Raw genomic sequence first — 25586 nt, 5'->3', positions numbered from 1 at the left:
CACCTGGTACAACAGTAGAAGAAGCGGTGGAAAGCCACTTGCTGTGGTTGCTCTCCATTCCCAGTTTGGCTCTTGCTTTTCCAGCTGTACTTGGCTGAGGACCAATCAGTTTGGTCAGAGCCCCTGAGGGAGCTAAAAACGCTAAAAGGCAGAACTGGCACCTCTTTTGGGCAGCCGGTACCCAGTCCTTCTGCTGTTGTGGATCCTTCCTCCACCATGATCTCAGCATGAGGCAAGCAGCGAGATGAGGGCTTTGGGGGACAGGTAACAGGCTGATTGACCTCAGCTTCCCCAGCTCATTTGCAACACAGAGCCTGTCTCTAAAAGAAGCTGTCTGTTGAGGATGAAGTGCTTTTCCCACAAAACTGTCACCTCCAGGTAAGAAAAAGAGGCAAAAGAACAACTTGCCAACAGCTGCTCACATGTGCTGGCAACTAGGAGAAAGACCAGGCACAGGAGTGCTGTGGCCTACATCCAGAACTCACTAGTCAAGATTTGCTGAGGAGCTTTCAACTACATTCCTAAAAACTTTAAAAAAAGAGAGAAGAAGCCTTGAGTCTCTGTGTTTTCTAGCTTGCATTTTCTTGGCTCTTTTTAGGGGGAGACACCTCGACCCGTATGCCTCTTAGGTCAGGGTCTGTCATAACACAGTTCCAGTTCACAGGTTTGGAGAAAGATGGCAAAGATACCAAAGGTATAACTGGTTAATAATTTCTAATGTATTTCTATGATTGCACCACTAGAAAAGAACTCCCAGAGAATTCACTGAAGTGAATATGTAGAAGCACGTTTGTAAAGTACAAGATGTACTTCAGTCTGAAGACTACCACAACAAAATGGCAGCAAACCAGGACTCTACAGGGCAGATTTTCCAGATCGTGACTGTAATACTTGGCTTAATTGCATCCTGCTGACTGCTTGCCACTTAAAAAATACACTCTGAGCATGCCATAATGCTCTGCCTGTCCCTTAAGATAAGATAGTAAGATGGTATTGCTGGCAAAACACAGTAATATTTCATAAACTTCTAAAAATCAATGGTGATATGCCTACTCATACCTTAGATGAACTTTTCTTATGAACTGGAGAGTAATAAGGTGGGTAATACTAGAGTTCGATTAAATTAAATGACGTAAGACTCCTTGAAAGCAGTATAAAAAAGAGGGGAGCAAATCCAGTGACAGAAAGCAGAGAAAAGTGCAAGCCGTGCTCTGTGGACCACAAATCAAGTAAATAGTAAATACTTCACTTGGAAGCATTACTCTGACCTGAGGATGGGAAAAGATGTTGCTGAAACTGCAGAATGGCTTTTGCCTTGGAGGAAGAAGATGGCAAAATGCCCACTGATGGAACATGGGCTTGTCTTCACATCTGGCACATGGGGGAACACATGTCTGTCACAATGGGATGTAATGGGGAACTGCTGGTTGTGCAGCAGAGATGTCCCTTCCCTGAGACCGCAGCAGACAGGGAGCTTTGTGGTCTGCCCAGTTACTTAGAAAGAACCAGAACGGCCTGAGACTGAGAGAATAAAGCTTGAGTACCAGCACGGTCCCCTTGAGATCATGCAGAAGGAATTGTCTCTTGCAGATGAAGATAGCTGGCTGTTAGAGGCAAATGCTTGTGGCATTAAAGCTGGTGCCACCCATGTTTAGCATAAACGGTCTCTGCGTCCAGTGAAATTGCTGAGAAGTGCACTGGGTGCAAGAAGTTTGCTTGGCCAAGTTTCTCCTGCCAAGGTGGTTTTGCCAAACAGAGTGGTGGGGGCTGTGTAGGAGGCAACAGGTCTCCTCTTCCTCCCCCCTGCCCTGCCTGCTGCAGGCTGGGGGTTTGGGTTCTCCACCTTGTCCTGTAAGGGACCAGGTGTACCTGCATCCCCTGAGTGTTTGCAGGGCTTGTAGCACTCTGAAGGTGCTTGTGAACTGCCATGTGGAAGCCCCATCTGGGGGGTCACCTGAAGGAGCTGTCCTGTATTTAGTGAGGCCTTTTTGAAAGTATCTTATGTAACTTTATGGAGAGTGGTTTGCTCTTCATTCCTGTCCAAAACCAGGCTTCTTGCCACCTTTTTCCATGCCCACACGCTCCTTGCAAAAGGTAGCCCTGCCAGCAGTGAAGAGTTGCAAACTGATAAGTTGTGGTATTCTGAACAGGGATTTGCATTAGAAGAAAGGATTTGCATGGAGAATCTAACATAGAGTGCATGTGAAATAGCACAAGAAGGGCGTGTTTCAGATTCATGGCATGTTCAGACAGCTGCAACAAGCAAGTTCAAGAACTAATTTCACATCTTACATGAAACAGTGGCCAAACACCCACCACGTATGAACCCTTTTTTTCGGGGAAAAAGCAAGAGCATGTCAGCGACTATGGCAGGGAGGAAGGATCAAGAATAACTCAGTAGCTGTGCAATACTCAGCCGCTTTGACCAAACAGAAGGTGGCAGCTGCCTGGGGCAAAGATTTCTGCAGCCAGACCTTTCACAGTGGTCACTAGATTATGTTCCTCAGACTTTGGTACTTAATTTGGAAATAATGAGGCCAGTTTGTTTTGTTGGCTTGGGTTTGTGAGTGGCCTACTTTATAAAGTTGCAGTGTGCAAATACTAAGTAAATAATTCTCAACCACAAATACCAGGGACTATGATGTTTTTATGCCAGAGCAGCACATGTAAACAGATTACTTGACATGTTAACTATACACAGAATAACAATTCAGTGCTGTTAGTGAACTTCAATTAATATAGATATTTATGCTTTATTCAGGACATCTTGAGAAAGCATCATTAGCTTTTGACTCATGTTAAACCCTGCAAGACAGTGTTAGAGCTAATGCTGTATTCATTTAGAGGGGAAAAAGCAGCCTCTCAGTTGACTTTCACCTCCTTATATTCCAGTAGGGCTTTCCTTTTTTTCTGCACCTGGTTCTAATGCTCGGAGCTGGAGGAGGATTCATCTCGGAGTGCACCGGTTGTTTAATAACAAGCTTCTGACCTGGAATTTCAGCTTCAAGTGTATCCCAAGTACCTGGGCTCCCGCACGCCGCTCCCACGCGCAGTCTCAAGGCAGTGAGTGCCAGGCAGTGTTTTGCAGCTCTCAGTTTTGTCAGGGGAGCACAGGGTATTAATAGTTTGCCTTGTGCTTTGGAGAAAAAAACACTCAACGTGATCTGAGGCTGTTGTATTGCTGTTCTCTCTGCTTCTTTCTGGCTTGGGGTTATCCTCTTTATAATAATCTAGGGATGCAAAAAATTTATAAATAGATTAAATGCAGCACATTACAATATTGTTCATAATTAATATTATCTGAGGGGGTACTGAGCCATCGTTGACATTGTTGGACATTGTTGTCTGTGCTGACGAGTAGGTATTGACATTTTCCACTTGTCTCACTTGTTCTGTGCATAAGTAGGAATCAATTTTTAAAACCCCAAAGCTGCAAACAACTTCTGTTTCCAAGACCTCCAGCAAATAGGGCTCCTTAGTGCCATGTCTGCAGACATGCTGTTCTTGCCAGCACGTGTTTTGAGCTGTGTATCTTCTGTTCCTCAGCTTCAGAGTGAACGAGGGACTGTTCCTTCCATTTGCTCCTGCTGCAGCAGCAACGAAGCAGCCCTGCTCTGTTTCTCTCCTGCAAAAGGGGCTTTTTGTTGCTCAGCAGAGAGAGCAGCAGCCCCCAGCTGGCTGGCCGGCTGTCAGGAGGCTGTATGCAGCTTGTGTAAGTGCTTTAACACAGGGCTTATATAACTATTTTAACATCAGGGCTTTAATTTTGCATCTGCCGGCAGAGAACTCCCACTTCTGTAGGTAGGTCGAGGCAGACAGAGGACAGGCAGCTCCTGGCTAAGCAGGCAATGCAGATCTGCCTGCTGCGGATACCTGGAGTGCGCCTTAGCTCTGGGCACCGGGGCGAAGGGCGGGGATGTGCTTCTTAGGGGCTTCTCCATGCTGCAGAAAACATTGAGCCTGGTCACCAAGGTTTGGTTTGTTTGCTGGCAGCTTTGAGCCATTAAATACGTGTGGGAATAGAAGGAGAAGGCAAAAGGCGAGCCAGAGCAACAAAAGCCTGTGAGGCCTTACAGATCAGGATACTGAACCTGTATACAAGAGAGGTGATAATATTAATATTTGCATATCAGAAAAGTTGGTGGCTGACATGCTAATACCTTTGTGCGCAGAGAACATGGAGGTTTCTGTAACACATTGTGAAACCACGCAGGGTCACGGAGTTGGGAAAAGTGATGTTACATTCCAGCCAGCATAGTTACTTACCCCAAAGGAACCTGAGTAACAGGGTGTTGACTCGGAAAATTCCCATCCGACCAGTCAAACCAGCTGCGACTCAGGAGACATGCTGGGCTCCAATGACTGCAAGGGGCTGCAACCAAGAAGGAGGACAGCCTGCTCCCATGTTCTGCCTGTTCTCTAAGCCCCCTGCCGCATAGATCTTCTGGGCTGAAGAGGTCTGAAACACTTTGCTGTGCTACAGCTGTTCCTCTGGCACTCCTCACATTCCTGTGGGTGAAAAGGTGTGTGGCAGCAGCAAGAGCACCCGGCTGGGAGAGAGGAGGCGAGCAAGGCCAGGGCTGGGTTCCCGCCTGATCCTGCCAAAGCCTGGTCCTTGTTGTTCATTCTCTCTCTCCTGGTGGCCCTGCCCAGAAGATTTCTCATTCCCTCACCCCACTGTCACCAGTTGTCCACTGCTTGCTTTCTTATTCCCAAAATGCAGTGACTCATTTTCTTGTGTTTCTCTCTGCTCATTAATATGTTTCGAGTAACTTCACCTTTTCCTCCTTTGCCATTATCATTAGTTTCTCCCATCACACCATTTGCTGAACAAATATTTTTTCCTCCAAGCTTTTCTAAGTGAATTCTTTTCTCCTTCACTGTTTAGGTTAAGGAGTGAAGGTGTAGGAGAAATGGCAGGTCTTTCTCCTCTGCCAGACAGGCCATAAAGATCTGCTTAACGATCTTTATGCAGGTATTGAAGCATTGTCTCTGTCTCGTTGACCACAGAAGGGCTTTTTCTGTGGCAGAAGGGCAGCATCTAGTCCTTCTCAGACCTGCATTTGTTATGTCTGGTTTACCAGGAAGGACTATAACAAGGCATATACTTCTTTAGCCAGACCCAGCTGCTCTGTGGTGGCTGTAGGGTGGTTGGTGTCCACCCCACCTGGGGCTGCTGACCCCCATGTGGGATCTGCATGCCAAGGGAAACAGCCTGGATGTCTGCTCCAAGTGCCACACCACCATGGGTGGCAAAGCAGCGGAGACCAGACAAGCTACTTTTTAGTTTCTCTGTGCAGAGAAAATAAATTCTTATTCTTTCCTCTAGACAGCCAGTCCCATTGTGGGGCTGGCAGAATTAATGCACATCTTGTGCTTGAAGTAGGGGATACTGTGGCTTCTTCTGAAAGCTTTGCTGGAGAAATGCTTGCAAGGGAAAACTCAATAGTAGAAACCTACTGAAAGAGGAGATAGTGGAAAGGATGCCTTGTTACCCATTGGGATCTGCTCTGTCCCTAACTCAACCCGTATGGTTTAGGTTTCTTCCCTGCTGCGGAAGGAGACACGACTTTTGACTCCATTTCCCCCCCCTAATATTTCACTTATGGAGAAATACATTTAAAATTATACTTAGTAAGAGTGAAGTGTTGGAGGAAGCAGGCCATATGGCCGTATTTCTGGTCAGTGGTGGGCTGCCACTGTCGCCTTTGTCTGTAAAGGACCCGGTGGCAGGAGCTGTGCCTCCATGGCCTGTCTGGTCTGGTGTTGGGTCTCTGGTTTGCCTTCTGCTGGAGCCACCCTTCTCCTAGAGCCACCCTTCTCCTAGCACACCAGGTTTTTGCATGTGCTTGGGAACACTGCAGGAACGCTGCCTCCTGACACTGTCAGTAGCCCTCAGGTAAAGCATTTCACAGAAATGGATGGTCTTCCTGAACACCAGAGGGTCTGTGCTTCTTGGCAGCAAGGTCAGGGTTGGGTTGTCCACACTGTAATCCATGTCCACTCACAGCAGGTCGCTCTAACTTCCTGAACTGCGAAGTTGCCACTGAAAACATGCCGAGCATACCTTCAGAGGTACATAATCAATAGTGTTATTTATGTAATGAGCCTAAATCATGAAATAAGCATGGTGAAACCGGTCACCAGAGGGATAACATAAATTACAGCAGACGCTGTGTAGCAAGAGGTGTTGGCCCATGTTTGCAGACACAGCAAGCCAGCATGTGGACACGGAGGTGACATCTAGACTATCTTCATGGGAACATTATGGCGCAGCCAGTTGTTGGCTGTGACCAGACTGTCAGTAGCCACACAAACACATGGGAGCAGGACAGGGACTGTGATGGGGCAGCCAGAGGAATTCAGCAGGCTTTGGGACGCAAAGTTGGCGTTTGCTCTCTGGATCACCTGGCAGCAGCTTGCTAGAGCTGAGAGGCGCTCTGACTCGGTCACCTGAGCAGGATCAGAGGGCTGGGATGACACCAAGTCTCAGCAGACAGGCGCGGTTTCCACATCAGGCCAGGGTGTTCAGCAGGACTTGCTTGTCTCTGGGCAGGGAGGCTTTGCTCCAGCCTGACCCCCTTGTATCCTGCACGGCTGCAGCTTGGGTGAAGAGGGCTCCGTGCGCCTTTCACACCCACCCTCTGCAGAGCTCCCGAAGCAGCCAGTGAGTGGTGGCTATTTTGAGAGGAAGATAGAGCTGTCGGGGTAGCATCTGTTATGAGGTGTGTGTAACTGCCCTCGCAGAGCACTCTTCTTGACTGTGAAACCTTAGGGAGGTGCGTGGCACAGTGGGGCCAGTGCATGGCACGGTGGGGCAGGACCCAGGCGAGCACCAACCTGCCTTTTTAAGTGGACACACGGCGGGTGGGTGTAAGCATCCCAGAGGAAAGCAAAGCGCTGCACAGACCACCGGGGATGCCCGTGGGGGCTCCACAGACAACCAGCGGTGCCCGTGGGGGCTGCAGCACCGCTGTTGACGGGTGTCCACACAGAGTGGACACCAGGGCTGTGTAGAGATGCCCGTCCCCGTCTCCTGGGGATCTCACGGCCGGACTGCAGGCACGCAGCACCCCGGGGCCATTCGGGCATCCAGGAAATAGAACAACCCTGAGGTTCATGCCCGCGGCAGAGGGCTTTGCGGGGAGGCACCGGCGGAGGTACGCCAGGGGGCGGCGGCCCGGACGTGCGCTGCGGTTGCAGGTACCCCCCGCACTGGCCACCGGGCCCCTGCCCGACAGGAATCCCCGCTCGGGTCCCCCCGCACCCCCGCATCGAGGGCGGGAACCACGCAGCGGGCCGGGCGCTCCCGCCCCCGCCGGTCCGACCGGCGCAGGGGGCGGGGCCAGAGCGGGGGGGCGGAGCTCCGGGCGCACCTGGGCGACGCCGCCCCGCCCCCTTCGGCCCAGCTGCCGCCGCGGGGACGCGGTGGCTTCTCGGCTGCCGGGGCGGTGGGTCCGGCCGCGCCCCCGAGCCGTGGCGGCGCCGTCCGCGGCGAGAGCGCCCCCCTCCGCGGGGGGGTATAACGCCAGGCTCCCCAGGGGAGGCGGAGGCGGCGATCGGGCTCTGCGGCGCGGCCTCTGCACCCTCCCTGTCCCGATCGGCCCGGCGCCGCCTGTGCCCGCCCGCTGCCGGGCGGACGTTGGGCTCCCGCGGCGCGATGTCGGCGCGGCGGCGGCGGCGGGCGGCCGCCCAAGAGGAGGAAGAGGCGGCGGCGGCGGAGGAGGAGGGCAGCGACAAGGTGAGCGCGCGGCCGGGGCCGTTGGCGGCCGTTGGGGCAGGTGCGCGGGGGGAGTCGGGGCGGAGCCCGGGGAGCGGCGCTGGCCCGCCCTCCCCACCCGGGATGGTCGGGCCGTGGCTGCGGCCCCACGCCGCGTCCCCTGCCCGGGGGAGAAGCCCTCCCCGGCCCCTCCCCGCGCTGCCGAACCGCCGGGGGTGCTGCGGGGCGCCGTGCCCAGCGGTGCGCGGGGGCGAGGGGCCCCCGCGTGTCCTGCCCCACTGTCCCGCCCTCCCCGGCCCTTGGCGAGGCTGAAGCGGGAGCGGCGGGTCTCCGGCCGGGCCCGCAGCACAAGCCGAGCGGCGCTGGGCTGCCAGGCTGAGGGGTTTTGGAGTTCACCCCCCGGCCGACGCGGCCGGGACAGGCGAAGAGCGCGGCTGGGCCGGGGTGGCAGCGGGGAGGCGAGCACGGAACGGCGATCCGCGCCGGGCAAAGGCTGTGTCAGCACTTCCCCGGCAACCGTTTCTGCTTTATGGCCTTTTAAGCGATAGGCATTCACCTCTGGCCCGGAAAGGACTTACAGTATGGCATTTCTGCTAAGGCAATAGGTTTTTGAAATGCTAAGTCTACGCATCAGGCTCTTTATAGCGGCGAAACAGCCACAGCGCTGTTCTTTTGTTCTCTCTGGAGTTAGGGCTTATCTCTACAAAAGCTAAGCTAATTCTCTGAGTAAAACAAAAGAGATGATTTCATTTTGGTAACTAGAATTTTAAAAAAACCAAAACCAAAAAACAAACCCCCAAAACTTTCTGATTGCTAAACTGAGTTTGCAATATGTGGTGGAGGACTCTCAAATCGGTGGCTGTTTAAACCTGCATGATGCCGAAGCTGCGCAGCGTGTAGCGTGCCTTAGGCGTTGTGGCGAGGAACTGGAAAGTGAAACTCGATAGTTTTTATTCTGTGCTTTGGTTGCATGAGCTCAAAGCAAATTAACTTGAAAATTTGCCACATTGAGGGCTGTGATGGAATAAGGTAATATCTAGATGATAGCTGTACAGAGAGTATTTCTCTGTAGAGGAGAATTAACTTTTAAACATGATTTCTTGTAGCAATGTGCACAAAAAACCTGTTTTTCTACGGAGCTGTTCTGGTTTGCTTTATTTTGTAGGCTAGGTTCATTTCTGAGGTGCATAGCAAGCTGCCTTCGAAGAATTCTTCCTGTTCAGAACCTCTACTCTCTGGACCTCAAAAGGGTGCACCTAGAACTTGCTGCTATTTTTCTTGGTTTACCTATGTGACTTGCAGAGAGGAAAAGGCTGTTTTTGCTGGTAGGCCTGCTGTGCTTTTACTTTAGCTGCTCTACAGTCCTGGCAGAAAAAGAGCATTTTATCTAATTTCAGGTGGTGTTGAACAGAAAGGACTCTGCTCCTATGTATCCAACTAGGATGTTGGTTTCAGGAGATTAGTTTCAATATGCATATGTTTGTGATAGTTGCTTGAATTGTTAGATGCTGAAAGCCTTTTCCATGCCTCAGAAGACTTTTTGATGGATTTTTGGGGGGATTCTCCTTGTTCCCATTGGAGTTCAACCTGTCTGCAATGTGCACAGCACCAGTGACCCTTGTCATGGCTCTCAAGTGATTAATTTTACATATTAAGCTGTCTTGAGTGTGTTTGGTAACTGTAAGCCAGCATTTTGTACTAGGTTTTCTCTCAGTGGGTCACAGTTTGGGTCTTGGTTGTGAATGTGAGTACACAGGTAATGTCTGCTGTCGGTGATTTGATGGGAAGCATCTGGTCATTTGGATTCACAGATGCCACGTTATACGCTTTCTCAGATGGTTATTTTTCTGCTCTACCTCTTGCCTGACCTCTGCAAGAAGTTAATATCTTATTGTCCTTTGGCTATTTTGGGATGACCTATTTGGTGTGGTAATTACATATTTGGACCCCAAACTTGTTCATAACTACTCAGGATAGCCATGATGTGATGGGTTTCCACTGCTTCCTAGCGTGCAGCTCAGAAACATCGCCCTCTTCCTCATTTGTAATGAAGGAGAAAACTTGGTTGTCTCCTTTCATTGGGAAACTGCTTTGTTCTGCTTCGACTCTTGTTGACCCAATTAATTCAGACTTCCAGGTGCATAAGCGGGACATGCTTTAAAGCACCTTGTTTGCCAAAGCAGGGAAGCACTCTGTTTGCTGAAGAACTCCACAAACGCTAAATATGTCTGGAGGGTTTTATCTTTTGTACTTTTAGCCCTATTTTCAGTATGTGATCTGATACTTTTCATGTCATACTTACTATGTCATAGATGCAAATTTCATACTGAATTTAAGTGAAGCTTTTTTTCCCTCTCATTTGCATGACTCTTTACCAGTAACTAAAAATTACTGGTAGCCATTCCTATGTCCCTATAATTTCAAATAAAAGTTAACTTCCTTGGTTTTCTGTGAAGAAACATGGTATGCCCTGAAGTTCACAAGCTCTGCAAGTCTGAGTTCCTTCAGTTGCTCACTAGCTTGTCGAGCTGATGACTTTTTGCAAAATTCCTGTGAACATGCCTTTGCCCCATAGTTCTTCTCAATGTCACAAGTTTGTTTCTTTGCATTGTCCTGTGGCATGCAGAAGTGAACTTTCGGTTGTCCCTTTCTTATTTGCTGCTGTTTGCCCTAGATGCTCTTGTCCTAAGAATGTTGTGTCAAAGTGCCTTCATAAATACTCTGCTGGCCTTGGGAGTAAGAGGAATGATTTGGCATTAAAATACTTAATATATATAAGTCAGTTAAAGTTTTACAGACTGATCTTCTTCATGTGTTCATATTTCTTTTGAAATACCAGTTGTTTGTATTCTTTACTGTAATAAAATGCAAGTTACACTGCTTTCAAATGCTTCAAGGAAATTATCATATCCCGAAAGCAATCACACAGTTGTTCCTCTTTGTACTGTGCAGAGTTGTCGGAGCAGGACATGGAGGGGGTAGTGGAATCATGTTTTATTGCTGCTTGTGCTGTGGGAACAAGTGCCTGTACTCGTTAATTATTCGTAACTAAACCAAGCCTGGAATCACTGACCACTGTTTCTCCTACAGTATTGAAAAAAACGTTTCTGTCCTGTGAGACAGCCTTTACAGGGAATCAGTAAGTTACTCAGACCTGTAAAGCTGGGTTTGAGACGTGGGTCTTTGATGCCCAAAACCTCCCAAACCTGCTTAGAGATAAAGGAAAGTCCTGATGGCCGTATGGGTTGTGGCGGAACATTAGAGTCTGTCATGGCTCACGTAGTTACTTCATTTCACTTACTTCTTTTGGAATATCCAGAAAATGGATGTATTTAATTTTCACAGAGAAGTCTGACCTCTGTGCTGTCTGCTACAAGTGTGTTAATAGCCAAAGGGCTGACTATTTCCAAACCTGTTTTCTTGGAAGTAGTGGTGAATTAGTCCTAATGCCGGTAGTAAAGGATCTGTAGGTTTCTATCTTTGATTCAGCATGTGCAGTTCTCTTGCTCATGTTTCTGTGTATGTCAGGCCTCAACAGTTTGGAAAAAAAGGGCCTCATTATGCAGGATCTTCTGATACTTGGATATCTAGAGTTCCAAGGAAGATATCAAGGTACATCTAATTAAATATGCTACTAATGTCGCCTAACTGAACTATTGACTTGCGTGTAAAACTTGTGAAAGACACTGCAGAAAGGATAGAGCTAGAGGAGAAAACTTACTTCAAGTAGCACATATACCAGTAAAATGACAATAATTAAATTCTTTTCCTTGCTGTTGAGGTTTAACCTGAGCTAGCAATCTAAACCACAATAGCTGCTCACTCGCTCCTTTCCTCCCGCTCACCCCCCCATAGGGGAGAGAATCAAAAGGGAAGGGAGAAACTCATGGACTGAGATAAGTACAGTTTAATAAAATAATACTAATATACCACTACTATTGCTAATATATATAAAAATGGAAAATAGAATGTAAAGTAAAAGATACTCAATGTAATTCCTCACAAACTTGGTCTGCACCGAGCAGCCAGTCCCAGTAAGAGAGCGCTCTGGTCCCGAGCAGCTGATCCTGGGGAAAGAGAGAGAAAAAGCCAAAAAGGCAGAAAGGCCCAGAGGCCTCTGCAACAGGGCGGAGTGGCAAAAGGCTGGACTAAGAGAACTCCTGAACAGAACTCAACTGAAACAGAGCAGAACCAGAACAGATCTCCATATCCCTGGGTGGAAAATCCCGACTCTTCTTACATATGATGTTTGTGGCATGGAATATTCTTCATGATTAGTCTGGATGTCAGTCAAGGTCTCTCCCATCTCTGCCCCACTTCCCAGCTGCCTCACACCTGCGGGCAGAGAGCTCAGAAAGGCCTTGGCTCCCAGACATCAACTAAGATAACAGCAAGCTCTTACATTCTCTATGTTCCAACTCAAAAAAACACTGGAAAGTTACTTGAAGAAAAACATTAACTCTGTCTCAGGGTGTTATCTTCTTGTTCTCAAACTAAATCCAAACAATGATCATGCTAGCTATGAAAAAGAAAAGTTTCTAAGTGCATGAAGAAAATTAACTCATTTTCAGTCAAACCAGCATGCTTCCCCACCCCCACCCCCCCCCTTTTTTTTTTTTTACATTAGCTGTTGGAAAACATCTTCATTTTCTCAGTTGCTGTTTGTGTAGATGAGGCTGCATCCTCCAAGAAAAACATATTCATGGTCTACTTGGGAGTTCCTTATTATGTCCTGAAAAAATGCAATGCAAGCAAAACACTGCAAGTGCCTTTGTAACTAGAGTGATTCTTGTGCATGGCTCACTCGGCACATGTTAATTGTAGTGGAGAGCGTGCGGTACAAAACAGCAATTCAGATGTGTATGGCCTTTTAGATGATGAAAGGTTGACATGTCTAGTTTTTCTGTGTGACACACAGCTGTATTCTGGTACCTGCTGCGAAGTAGGCGGCAAGCAGAAATCCACACGGAAGCTTCATTTGTGGCAAGATGTTTTGAACTCTTGTTAGGGGGACTCAGGCTCCTGACTGTTTTAGTTCCTCCTTGTATGTCCAAGTGTGCATAGTCTTGTAAAGAAGATTTAGCTTAAGGATGAAAGTCTTTTAGAAGGCCAAAATTAAAACAAAACAAACCCCTACAACTAGATAAACCTTTGTCTCAAGGTACTTTGGAAATGAAAAAAAACTATGAGCATTGTAGTGTGTCGGATAAGCGCGTTTATTGTGTACTGAGCTGTTTGTAGTGTATGAGTAACTGTCATGTTTGCCTTCTTCCCTATACTTGTTAGTCCTGCACCATCTCAGCTTGAATTCTATGACCTGATCAGACAGGTTCCCTTGAAGGAACCTGTGTCTTCAGATGAAGAGAAGCAAGGCAGCGACCTCATTGCACAGTCTACCTGCCAGAGACACTTGAGATGTGAACCAAGGAGACGGGAGGGGCACGTGTCATGCATGTAAAAGGCTCTGGCACCTGCAGTTTGAGAACTCCAGAAAAAAAATGAAAACACCTTGGATCAAACATTTCATCTGGAGTTGGAGTTGAGAGGTGTCTTAGTCACTCCTGCTTTCAATTTCTGTTTCTGTTTTCAATTAATCTTTGAAAACCTTGTAAATATCTGCTCATGGTATGAAACCTAGGGCATTTCAGTTAATACCTCTCACGGGTCCTTATTGTTACTGTGTGTTCAGCTTGGCCAAATCTCAAGCTGGAAGAGCAGGAGAAGGAACGGCTGGTTGGTTTTATACTGAACTCCAAAACTGCGTCTACAAGTTCAAGCTGAAGTAGCAAAGTAGCAACACTCTTGGGTTTTGTTTGTTTGGGGTTTTGAGGGCTTTTGTAATGGTTAACTTAGTGTTTCTTTCCATAAAGATTGTTGTTGTTTGTAGCTATAACCTGGAATATTTACAATCAATCATGTAAAATAATTAAGAAAACGATTAACAAGAAAGGCTTATCCCCCAGTGGTGGGATTCTCTAAGCACTTCATGCTGCAGAAGACAATTTGCCAGCTTTTAGTGAACGACTTCCTCCTTGACTTCTGACTTTGCAAATTAAATGCCTTGTCCAGGAAATGGTTGTGGCCATTATAGCAATTAACTGGAAAATTAAGCACTCGAGGTCATTTTTAGGTATGTTACAAAAGGAAGTTGAAGTTGAAGGAAGTGTCCTGGTGGACAGCAGGATGACCATGAGCCAGCACTGTGCCCTTGTGGCCAAGAAGGCCAATGGCATCCTTGGGTGTATTAGAAGGGGTGTGGTTAGTAGGTTGAGAGAGGTTCTCCTACCCCTCTACTCTGCCCTGATGAAACCACATCTGGAATATTGTGTCCAGTTCTGGGCCCCTCAGTTCAAGAAGGACAGGGAACTGCTGGAGAGAGTCCAGCGCAGAGCCACAATGATGATTAAGGGAGTGGAGCATCTCCCTTATGAGGAAAGGCTGAGGGAGCTGGGTCTCTTTAGCTTGGAGGAGACTGAGGGATGACCTCAGTAATGTTTATAAATATGTAAAGGGTGAGTGTCAGGAGGATGGAGCCAGGCTCTTCTTGGTGACAACCAATGATAAGACAAGGGGCAATGGATACAAACTGGAACACAGGAGGTTCCACTTAAATATGAGGAGAAAGTTCTTCATGGTGAGGGTGACGGAGCACTGGAACAGACTGCCCAGGGAGGTTGTGGAGTCTCCTTCTCTGGAGACATTCAAAACCTGCCTGGACACCTTCCTATGTAACGTCATCTAGATGTTCCTGCTCCGGCAGGGGGATTGGACTAGGTGATCTTTTGAGGTCCCTTCCAATCCCTGACATTCTGTGATTCTGTGATGTTATAGTTGTTGGTTGGTCTCCAACAGGTTAGTGTAGCTAAAAAATTACCAAATGCACCAAGTGCTATACAACTTCGAGGTTGCACCAACCAGGCTCCCAGTTGCAGCAGTATCAAGCACAAGCTACAGAAAAACACATTGGATAATCACAGACTCCTTCAAGGTGTTCAGATACTCTGAAAAATGCCATGCACCTGTGAAATCGTATGTTGGAAACAGAATATCTAAAACATTATTTCTAATGAGGTGCATGACAGTTGTGTATTAAATGTCAGAGGGATAAGATTAAGTATGATTTTTTTTAAATGTTTAAACACTGATGAATTAAGGAATAATTTTTCTGTAATCCCAAAAGCCTGAAAATGGCACCAGAAATGTTTGGGGGTATTCCTAGTTCTGAGTGCTTACAAGAAAGAACGTTTCTGCCATGTGCAAACAGGGATTAATATTAAAGACAGTAAGTCGTGGTTTTATGGCCAGGATTACTGCCCATCATCTGCACAGGGAGTGGCATCTTCTGGAGCTGTGCAGATAGCTTGCTGCGCTCCAGTGCAGGCCACAGGGTGGGACATGGCTTTGGGGAAGACCTGTTGTCCTCCCACTGTCACATCTAGAGTTAATTTCCTAAGATGTGGTGCAAACTATGAGAAAGAATAACAAGGTTGCAAGCACAGTAACTTTTGTTTATTTATTTATGTGCTTTTTCAGGTGTTTGACAGACTTTCCGAAGTCTGGACTGCCATTAGAGTATTAGATTTTTTTACTTCTGTTAATTATAGGCAATGTCTAATAACTATTCAACTGTGGGGTTTCAAGGAATAGGAGAAGCATTAATGATGAGTTTCAAAGAAGTAAACGGTGTGAAATCCATTCAAGAATTTCCTCTTGGGCATGTGCGTGGGACATAAAGTGATTGAGAAAAACAAAGGCCTGATATATTAAAAACGAAAATTGCTGTTGTTCCCCGTTTCCCTTGCGCTTGTGTATCGTGCCAGCTCACAGTCCCGGGCTCTAAAAAGATAAAAATGCAAAAACCGGTGCGTTCCCTCGGCGTAAGGCCGGTGTCCGTGGGGAGGGGGCCGGGGTGAGGTGAGCGGGCGGGCTGCGGGAGCGGCGGCTGCAGCACCCTGGTCAGCTCCGGGGGTCTGTGTGCTCCGCCGGTGCTGCTCACAGGGGTCAGGCAGGGCAGCAGCGCTTGCACCCGAGTGCAACTTCCTGGAAAAGGCGATGGGCTGTAGGCAGAGTATCCATGCGATGGCTGGCCCTTGTAGGCCTGCTGAATTCTGTGGTGTCTTGTGGAGGGGGCGAGAGGGAAAATATACCTCTGCTGTCTTCCAAAAATAGAACGAGGGAAGACAATAAAATTATTAAGGAAAGTAGGAAGGAAAAGCAGTCTCATTCATGGAAATTGATTAAGGAGAAACAACCAAGATCTGCAATGGGGGAACTGGAAAGAGGAGACTGGGACATGGCAGTATAGCGATGGTGAAAAATGTTTTGGAGCACAGTTACTTCACAGTCCCCAGAGTCATTAAGCACTGATGAACCTGAGGTGTCAGGGCAGGCTAGGTGCTGTCTGAGGTTGTAAGGAGGTGAGGCAGGTCAAGGAGGTCGGGAGGAAGGTCAGAGAGCAGGACACTGAGCTAGAGACACCTTGCAGCCTTCTGACTCCCCAGAGATGTGGGGTTTGTAACATTAGAATGAGTGAAGTAACTTATCAGCACCTTTAGCGTTAGCCTTAACTGAGGGGGAAAATAGTCTTGATGGTCTACTCTGACTGCTGGTGACAATTTGTATGTTATCACCAAAGCGTGTAATGCCTGTTTTGTGTTTGGGTTCGACACACAGTCTGTCTGGATGGCGTCTTCCTGAGTGGTTGTTAGCAAATGCTGAAGGAACAACTGCAGTGTTGGAGTCATACAGGAAATTATTCTGAATAATACCATGTCCATAGGACATGTGGTCACTTCCAAGTTTGTTCTTGGATTGTTCTTTTCAAGCTGGAGAGTTCAAGTCCTGGCATACACATGTATGAGACTATGCCAATGACCTTTTCACTGTACAAAAAGACTCTGTTTTCATGCAGTCTATTTCTTTTTTTTTTTTTCCTTAACGTGACAGTAAACCACGAGAAGACCCTTCTAATTTCATTAAAAGTTAGTGTATGTGGGTCAAAAAGTGCCTAGAATGTGAAGTTTCTTGAGCACAGCAGGTAATATCACAACATCTGAGTACTGGTCTTATAAACATTTGTTGTGATACATTTGCTTCCTACAAAAGCTACAGTTTCACTAGTACACCATTGTTCTCTTATTTTTTGGAAGGTAATGCAGATATTATCAGTGCCTAAAGTAATGTTCGTGACTCTGAATACTGTTTGCTGACATAATAACTAATATTCTTAATAACGAATATTCTGATATATTATTTTGATCTTAGGAAGTGGATTTGGAAGAAAGACTTGTGGATTTGGATCTTAGAAATGATTCAGATGTTCCTGATGTTCCTCCACCAACAGACAGCACTCCAGAAATCCTCAAAAGGGCTTTGTCTGGCTTGTCTGCCAGGTATAGTGAAACAAACAGTTAAATACAACACAGTTTTGGTTTTTTTCCTTACCTTATAAAGTAATGTTTATTTTTTTCCTGCTATCTCTGTTCAAACCTTGGTTTCTGCCTTCACACCCTGTTCACAGGAGCTTTAGGGCTTGCAAGTGCGAGGGTGTGTGCATGTGTACAGGCAGACAGATAATCATGGGGACCTGCGTGTTCATGGAGGCTAACAAATAAATTTCTGATATAATTTTTTTTATACAGTCCCTTTACAACACTTGATCAGTCCAACGCTTTTGGAGATGGGGATTTGCATTACATGTTTTTCACTAATGCGATGAAAGAGCACTTAGGTGTGTGATAAATCACATACCAAAAAACTACCTAGTAAAATGGATGTGGGTATCACATATACCTTATGCTCAGCATAACAAATGGAGCAATATACAGTGTATATTTTAGACGCAACTTAGGTCTTGCAAGACGCAGGAAAAGGTCCTCTGATCCAGACCATGATTAAAAACTACCAAGTCCTTGTAAAAAACAAACAAACAAACAAACCCAACCAATAATAATGTGAAACTCCAGATTTTTTACTTGCTCCTTTTCTTCTGTTGTCTGTTTCTGTTGTGATGTCTGGTAGCTATACACAAACGTATTGTTCCCAGGTTTCAAAAAGCATGTTTCTAAACTGCATAATCGGCGAGCAGAATGCGATGTTCTCTCCTGCCATCACACTGCAAGGAGTAACTAATTACTGTCTCTTTCTGAGTTCTCTTACCATGTTAAATGCTGTGGAAGACTTAGGTCTCCAAATCAGGCTTGTTTCAAAGGGTGCTTGCATGGTGATACCTCCAAGCCTGCAGCTAAGAGGTGCAGGCGAAGCCTTTCCTGTTTCACATGCTTGAAATTCTTTATTGGAGTGTTTGCACAAATGTGCTTCGAGTGCAAAAGTAAATTCTTATTGCCGTATGAATGCTAGATTCAAAATGACCCACTAGGAAGGTTTAATAACTGGCAGCCCTACCAGAGCTGTTGTCATAATGTGCAACACGAGTGAGTTGCACAGTTGCACTGTAACTACGAAAAATATTGTTTCTCTTTGTATTTGGCCTTTAGAGGAAACGGTATCTGTAACTTTCCAGCGGAGAGTTAGGATACAATAAACTTGTGAGGTGCCCTTCCTAGATGCTAGAGCTTATTGTCTGACTGACCCAAGCCTTTTTTCCAGGGCCGTGCCTGTCAACACCCTCAAGATACTACATTGTTTTTTAACGTTATTCTTAAGTGAAGTTGAATTCTTGTTAAAAGCAGCCTTGCTTACGATAGATATACCCATAGGAGTAAGCTGCTACTCTACAGCCCATGTCACAGAGGAACTTAAAGCATCTGTTGCGATAAAGTCTGTTGTGCCTTTGTGCTGATGCTTAAGGCAAATCCAATTAGCAGCTTTAGCTGCCGTTAACCTCCCAACGAATAACATCCTTGAAAATTAAAGTTACATTGAAGTTTAGTTAACGTTTACATTAAAACTGGAGTATGAAGCAAAACTAATAGTGTCCCCTGAATGAGGTGTATCTCCTGATGCAGCAATGGAGCACAAGACTGACATAAAAGCAAAACATTAGAAATAATTTCTTTAAGCCATACTAGGGTTTTTTTGTGTTTAGCCATAACTTATGGTTGGTTGATTCACTGTACTTTTAGAGGCAAAATTCTTGAAGGGAAAGACGCAGGCAAAAGAGGAGAAAAACTTACTGAAAAGTAATATCAATAAAGACAATTGATAGCTAAAAAAAGTTTCATGGGAAAGTGATGATGGGGAAAGTGATGACTCTGAGTTTTTAAAAAAAAATTAAATTTTTTAAAAAATGAATGGGGCTCTTGATATTTTTTTTTCCTGATATTGGCCTCTGGGAGTGGAGGGGTGGGAAATAACAGTTTTGATTACTGTACAAATTAGAGAAAGGGGGAAAAAAAAAAGACTTTCCCGTTGTTGTGTTGTGGAGGTTTCTTGTATGTTTTGGTTTTGGGTTTTTTTCCCTTTTTTTGCTTGCTTGTTTGTTTGTATTGGTTTGGGGTTTTCTTGTTTGGTTGTTGTTGTGTTGTGTTGTTTTAAAGACTTTTATTTTTTGAAAGAAGGCATTCCTGGTAAGAGGAGTTTCTATTCTGCTTTCCTTAGGTAGCCACAAGCAGCTGCAAAGCTATACGAGGGCAAATGAGTACAACTAGTTTGGCCCATCACCCCTCATTGTCACTTCTTGCCCTGTCCTGGCTCTCGTGCTCACAAGAGCACAGGACACTTGCAATAGGTCACCCTCTGCCTGGCAACTATGGACAGTCAGTGATCACCCGTTTTGTGGCTGTTAGTCCTCAAAGAATTGTGTGCTTTTTTCCCTGGCAGCCTTTCTTTCACACGCAAGCCTGTACCTGGCTGGGCCCCCATCGTTCTTGCTGATCCTGCGATGCTTTTTGAGGGTCCTGATGCATTTTCATAGCAGCTTCAATATGGAGTTGATCCATTTAATTGCAACTGATGTTTGGTGGGGGAGGAGCATGGGAGAAGGAAGGTGGTAACTTTAATTTCTTTTACTGTGCATCCTGTTTAGTTGGATATTTGGTTGATTCTGTGTTTCTTGCTATGTGTTTTATTAAGCACGAAAATTTCTGGAACTCTCACTGTTTCTAATACACTTTAATCTGTAGTTAGTAAAGGAAGTGGCATTGATTTGCATTTATAACTGGTTGCTTTTTATTTTCTTTTTTTAATAGATGGAAAAATTGGTGGATTCGTGGAATTCTCACTCTAGCTATGATTTCTGGGTTTTTTCTGATCATATACCTGGGGTCATTTATGCTGATGCTTCTGGTAAGTTTGTTTAAAAGAATTCTGGTGTGGAAGATTTACTTGATCTCTTCATTCATCATGCATAAGGCAGCTGGGAGCAAACTGCACAGACAATTCAGAGCAGTTTGTCTCGCATTTGTATGAATGTAAATACTTATGAAGAACACTAGACAGATTCACTATTGGGCCTTGTGGATTAAGGACTCCTTATATACTGTAATTAGTATGTTTTTAAAGTAGGAATTAAAGTAACTGTAAGTTGAAAAATTCTTACCTTGAAGTTTATGAAACTACTGTCATCCATTTGCTTGTCCAGTTCTTATCACATCACCTACTGTTAAGGTCTTTGTGGTTTGTGCTGCTTCTTTCTTTGTTGTTGTTTAAAAAACGAAACAAAACAAAACAAAGAAAAACCCCACACAAACAAAGAACAACAAAAAGACACAAGAACTTAATTTTTGAGGCAAGCAGGCAGCTCTTGTCTGCTGTCTATGACTGTCACTTTGCTCAGGCCTACTCCGTTAATTCCCTGCAGGGCTGCCTTGCGGCCTTGGGTTTATCTGTAGAATGGAGCGAGATCTCTTTCCCAGGTACAGAGATTAAGTGCATTTTTAGATCATGAAGTGAACAGCTATCATGATAATAATGTTTATATATCCTGCATACTCAGTCAGCCTTTACTGCTTCTTTCCATCATTTTTATTGCTTGTATTTTTACTGAATAATGTTTCAACTATCTTTCCTAGTCATGGCAAATAACAAGCAGGGTTATGGCTTCTGGAACACTGAATTTAGTACTTTTGGGTAACTGCTTTGATTTTTTACTCTAAGTTTGTCTGTCAAAATGTGATTTTAATTTTTTTTTAATTTTATTTTTCATGACCCCCTTTTGGATTATATTGTCTCAACAGACTGGAATGTTGTTTCACCAGTATTATGGTCTGCATTACAGTCTCTACATCTGAATTAGTCTGGTTTATATTTCCTGTTTTCAGGTGAATGACATAACAAACTAGTAATTCATTGTTTCACTGGTGGAGGATTTGTGCGTGCGTGTGTAAAAACCAAACAAGCAAACAACGCCCCCCCCCAAAAAAAAGAACAACACCAAAAAACCAACAACAACAACCAAACCAAAAAACTTAAACAAAACAAAAAATCAACCACAAAACCCAACCAAAACCAAAACAAAACAACTTTAAAGTGCAAGTCATTGTAGAGAGATTTTTTTTTTCATAGTCTTTCATAGTCTGTTACACTTGAGAATGATGATGACTGGAACTACAATAAACCAATCAACTTGCAGTGTGATTTGGTGTATTCACGATATACTTGGAGATTGCAGTCACAGGCAAAGCTATCAAGCGACGAACCAAAAAGTAATTGAAGTTAGTAGAGAATTGGAATAGAGTTCTTCCTCTGTTGTGCCATAAGGCAAAAACTCAATCTTCTAATGTAATAAACTGTATATCAAGTAGACGTGGGACTATGTAAAAAATAATGATGAAAGGAAGAAACAGTTTTGTTCACAAATTATTTAATTTCACCGGAATCAAATATCTTACATTTAGACAAGAATTTTCATATCAAAACCAAATCTTAATATTGAGACTGCAAATGCTCAGAGACTTGTAGGAAGGGTAATCCAGTGAAGTCTGGAGGATGAGCCCTGAGACTGCTCTAAAATGTTGGGAGTCACATTTTACGGTTGCCTGCTACTAAGGTAACAAGCACAAGCTTCCGTGCCTTTGGACCCCAGCGTCCTTTTCCACTCTAAGGTGCAATGACCTATTAGAGAGCAGTGTAGGGGAAAGGGACCTGGGGGTCCTGGTGGACAGCAGGATGACCATGAGCCAGCACTGTGCCCTTGTGGCCAAGAAGGCCAATGGCATCCTGGAGTGTATTAGAAGGGGGGTGGTAGGTCGAGAGAGGTTCTCCTGCCCCTCTACTGTGCCCTGGTTAGACCTCATCTGGAATATTGTGTCCAGTTCTGGGCCCCTCAGTTCAAGAAGGACAGGGAACTGCTGGAGAGAGTCCAGCACAGAGCCACAAAGATGATTAAGGGAGTGGAGCATCTGCCTTATGAGGAAAAGCTGAAGGAGCTGGGTCTCTTTAGCTTGGAGAAGAGGAGACTGAGGGGTGACCTCATTAATGTTTATAAATATGTAAAGGGTGAGTGTCAGGAGGATGGAACCAGGCTCTTCTTGGTGACAACCAATGATAGGACAAGGAGTAATGGGTTCAAGCTGGAACACAGGAGGTTCCACTTAAATTTGAGAAGAAACTTCTTCTCAGTGAGGGTGACAGAGCACTGGAACAGGCTGCCCAGGGGGGTTGTGGAGTCTCCTTCTTTGGAGACATTCAAAACCCGCCTGGACGCCTTCCTGTGTAACCTCATCTGGGTGTTCCTGCTCTGGCGGGGGGATTGGACTAGATGATCTTTTGAGGTCCCTTCCGATCCCTAACGTTCCATGATTCTGTGATTCTGTGAATGTTAGTCTTGCATGTAGCATTTAAGTTCTATAACGTAGGTCAAGCAGAAGAAAGAGCATGATGTAGGGTGACTTCAAAATGAAACCACTGAGGTGGTATAATATTGCTTAAACTGTGTTTATGTGTCGAGGAAGATGAAATGTATTTATGAACGCAAGCGGTCAGAGAATACCGCAAAGCCCAGCATGCCAACACGCACAGTCAGCACCACCACAGCCTTACTCCTGCTTCTGTGCAGGATTAGCAGTGGCCTTAGCAGTGGTTGGCAACACTTGGTATCTGGGCAGGGTGAGCTGCCTGGTGACTGTGTTGGGCAAAACTGGCAGAGAGTCCTTGGGAGCCCCAAAACTGATGAGATGTACTCCCAGGCTTCCACAGGCAGGCACTGAAGTGGTGAGATCAGCAAAACAAACCAAAACAAAGGCTATGGAGGGCATGACGTTCAGACCTGGGTTAGACAAGCTTTGCTTCTAATCATCAATGCTAATTAGCAGTGTAGACTTACCCTTAATGAGACACCTGTCAGTGGAAGACCTGCGTGTCCAAGCTGTGTTGTACAGCTGATTTTTTTCCATTGGACCTAGACAGTATTTCTTAAACTAAATTTAAAGATCAAACTTAGCCAAAAGAGACAGAAGAGCTTTCTTTCCAGGAAGTACTTTTGACCTGCTGCTGACAAACTGTTTTAATGAAGAAAAGTCAGGAGCTTCTCTTTGTTTCATGAGTGTATTCTTGCAGTCAGCCTAATGTGCTTTTTTCTCAGCATGCTGAGAGGTTTTGAGGTTTTTGGGGGGTTTAAACAGAGCTTTAGTTTTCCTTGGACTTGCTTTAAAGCTGTCTGGTTTTTGTGTGGAATTTGAATCCAGAATAGCTTCTCCCTTTAATGCAGGTTGTAGTAGCACTTAACTGCCTCTAAGAAACAATCGCAACATGTTTACATAGCTTTTTATTTCTCTTAATTTTAGGTCTTAAGCATCCAAGTGAAGTGTTACCACGAAATCATTACTATAGGTTACAGAGTCTACCACTCGTATGATTTACCATGGTTTAGATCCCTCAGCTGGTGAGTAGCAATCAAGAATATCAATAAGTAGAGACATGAAACTTCAATCTTCATGTTCTTCAGATCCTGTCATGGTGGAATGATAGCTTTGTAGGTTGTATGCAGCCAAAAAACTTGACATCTGTCTCTAATACAAGATCCTGTAGTTGTCTTCCACCTGTGAACTTGGACAAAACAATTTCAATTTTTTCCTTCTTATAAATATTTATATATGTACACATATATGTATGCATGTATATATGCTTTAAGTCAGAACTGAGCACGTGGAAGCTATCTAAAAATGTGCATAGCCAAGCAATCGCCTAATCTGTATTACCTGAACTGCTTTGATGTTTACTTTGGGCTTCTTTTGGCTGTTAACCTTGCACAAGAAATAAATAGAACAGGTACCTTAAAGTCTCTTCTTCACACACAGGTTTAAAATAATTGCATACAAGTTTTGAATCCTTCACAGTCATGCACTTAATCATAGGACTGTGTAAATATAGTGTTGGGGAGTCTTCTGAAGGACAAAGATAAGATTAATTTTTCTGGCAAATCACGTATACTTGTGACAATGTCCAGCTTACATAGGGCTGGATAGAACAGGGGAAATTGATTCTTCTGTTTTCTGGGAGGAAAAATAAAGACTTTTTGATTAGAGTCAGTGTTATGGAAAGGTGTTGGGCACATGTAGTCGCTAAGTGCTTAAGGACATAGCTCTTCAGACATGACCTATGTTATTTTGTTTTGGGGCTGGTTTTTTTAAGGAATCGAAATGCCTCTTGTCATACTCCTTCTTCACTTCTAGAAGAAACTTTACTGTGTAATGTGGTGGATTCCTGCTGTTGGCTCTCTGTAAATGCTAATCAGTTCACTCCTGGATTATCCAGGGAATTGATTTATTCTCTGCTTTATTCCATGGCTTCTGGATATACAACTAGAGCAGATTCATATGTGAATGATTCTGCAGTCTTGCCAAAATTTTGAGAGGAGGAGATGTGCAATCTACCACTTAGTCTACTTGGGCAGTTGACCACCCCCACTTTCATATGTGGAGCTCAAAATCAACTCTGCTGCATTGCCACCCTAGTTCACATCAAAGCTCCTTTCAGTCCAACCTGTTGCATTAAGACATTTCAGTGAGATGAGAGAATCCTGTTAGTAGTCTGAACATCACCTCTTTGGTTTATTTAGAGATCTGAAGCCTTGCAAGGTGAGTGTTAACATCTGTTAGAGGAGAATGAGTACTGATTGCTCTGAGAATATCTGGGGAGCCAGTCTCGAATTACAAGTTTTTATCTTTTGCAGCTGAGTGGGAATAAGCTGAAGAGCATGTTGCCTAGAGAGGTGCATCTCTTAGTGCTATTTATTGGGGTTTTTTGAGTGCTGCCTTGGAATTTGAGGATCTTTTTGTGACTTAACTCAAGCAAGCTGAGTAACTGAACTTGTATGAAAACCTGTCACAGAATTACTTGCGTACTGACTGTTTTGACTGAAAGGAATTTTTTTGAAGGTCCTTCAAAAAGAGACAGCTGAAGGTGTCATTTCACCTCAGTTGAACCTTGGGTGTGGACATACTCCCACAAAATTGTTTTGAAAAAGTTGTAGTAATAGCTGTATTTACTAATTAGCTGATGGATTTAACCCTGTAAGATTATTTGGTCAAGACAGCTAAAAGGTGAAGTGCATGGTGAGCAGGAGATGTAGCGGTAACTCTTCCAGACGAGAATCTTCAGGCCAGATGGCAAAAGTACGGTTATGTTCAAATCCTCAAGCCCCGTGTCTCATTCACTGTCCTATAACCTCAGAGGATTCATTATGCAAGTACCTGTTTTTTTTCCTGTTTGTAATGCAGAAATCACAAACTACCCCTATTAGGATATAGGAAAAGAATATGCAGAACTGCTCATGTCAGTGTTGATGACAGCAGTTACTTGTTCTGTACTTCTAGAATATCTGAAAGGGACTCACATAGGTGTGGAGGATTTGGTACTGTAGTTAAGAATGAAATGGATTTTCCAACTGTATCGTAATGCAAAACGGGTTTGTTTTTCTAGTGAGGTTGTTTTAGAAAAAATAAATTACAAAAATTGACCTGTCAGA

The 25586-nt window shown here is 44.9% G+C and overlaps 1 protein-coding gene across 1 annotated transcript in view; it reads left to right on the top strand.

The window, feature by feature from the left end:
- The first annotated feature begins 7660 nt into the window (after positions 1-7660).
- CDS1 (CDP-diacylglycerol synthase 1) overlaps positions 7661-25586 on the top strand; it is a 32404-nt gene continuing 14478 nt past the window's right edge. The window contains exons 1-4 of the mRNA XM_065634173.1: positions 7661-7741; positions 16985-17112; positions 19870-19966; positions 23404-23501. Coding sequence (XP_065490245.1) covers positions 7661-7741; positions 16985-17112; positions 19870-19966; positions 23404-23501 — 404 coding nt within the window. The remainder of the gene's footprint in view (positions 7742-16984; positions 17113-19869; positions 19967-23403; positions 23502-25586) is intronic.

The sequence above is a fragment of the Caloenas nicobarica genome, chromosome 4, assembly GCF_036013445.1.
Source record: "Caloenas nicobarica isolate bCalNic1 chromosome 4, bCalNic1.hap1, whole genome shotgun sequence".
Classification (NCBI taxonomy): Eukaryota; Metazoa; Chordata; class Aves; order Columbiformes; family Columbidae; genus Caloenas; species Caloenas nicobarica.
The sequence above is the reverse complement of the archived record's forward strand: the minus strand, read 5'-3'. Positions and strand labels throughout refer to the sequence as shown.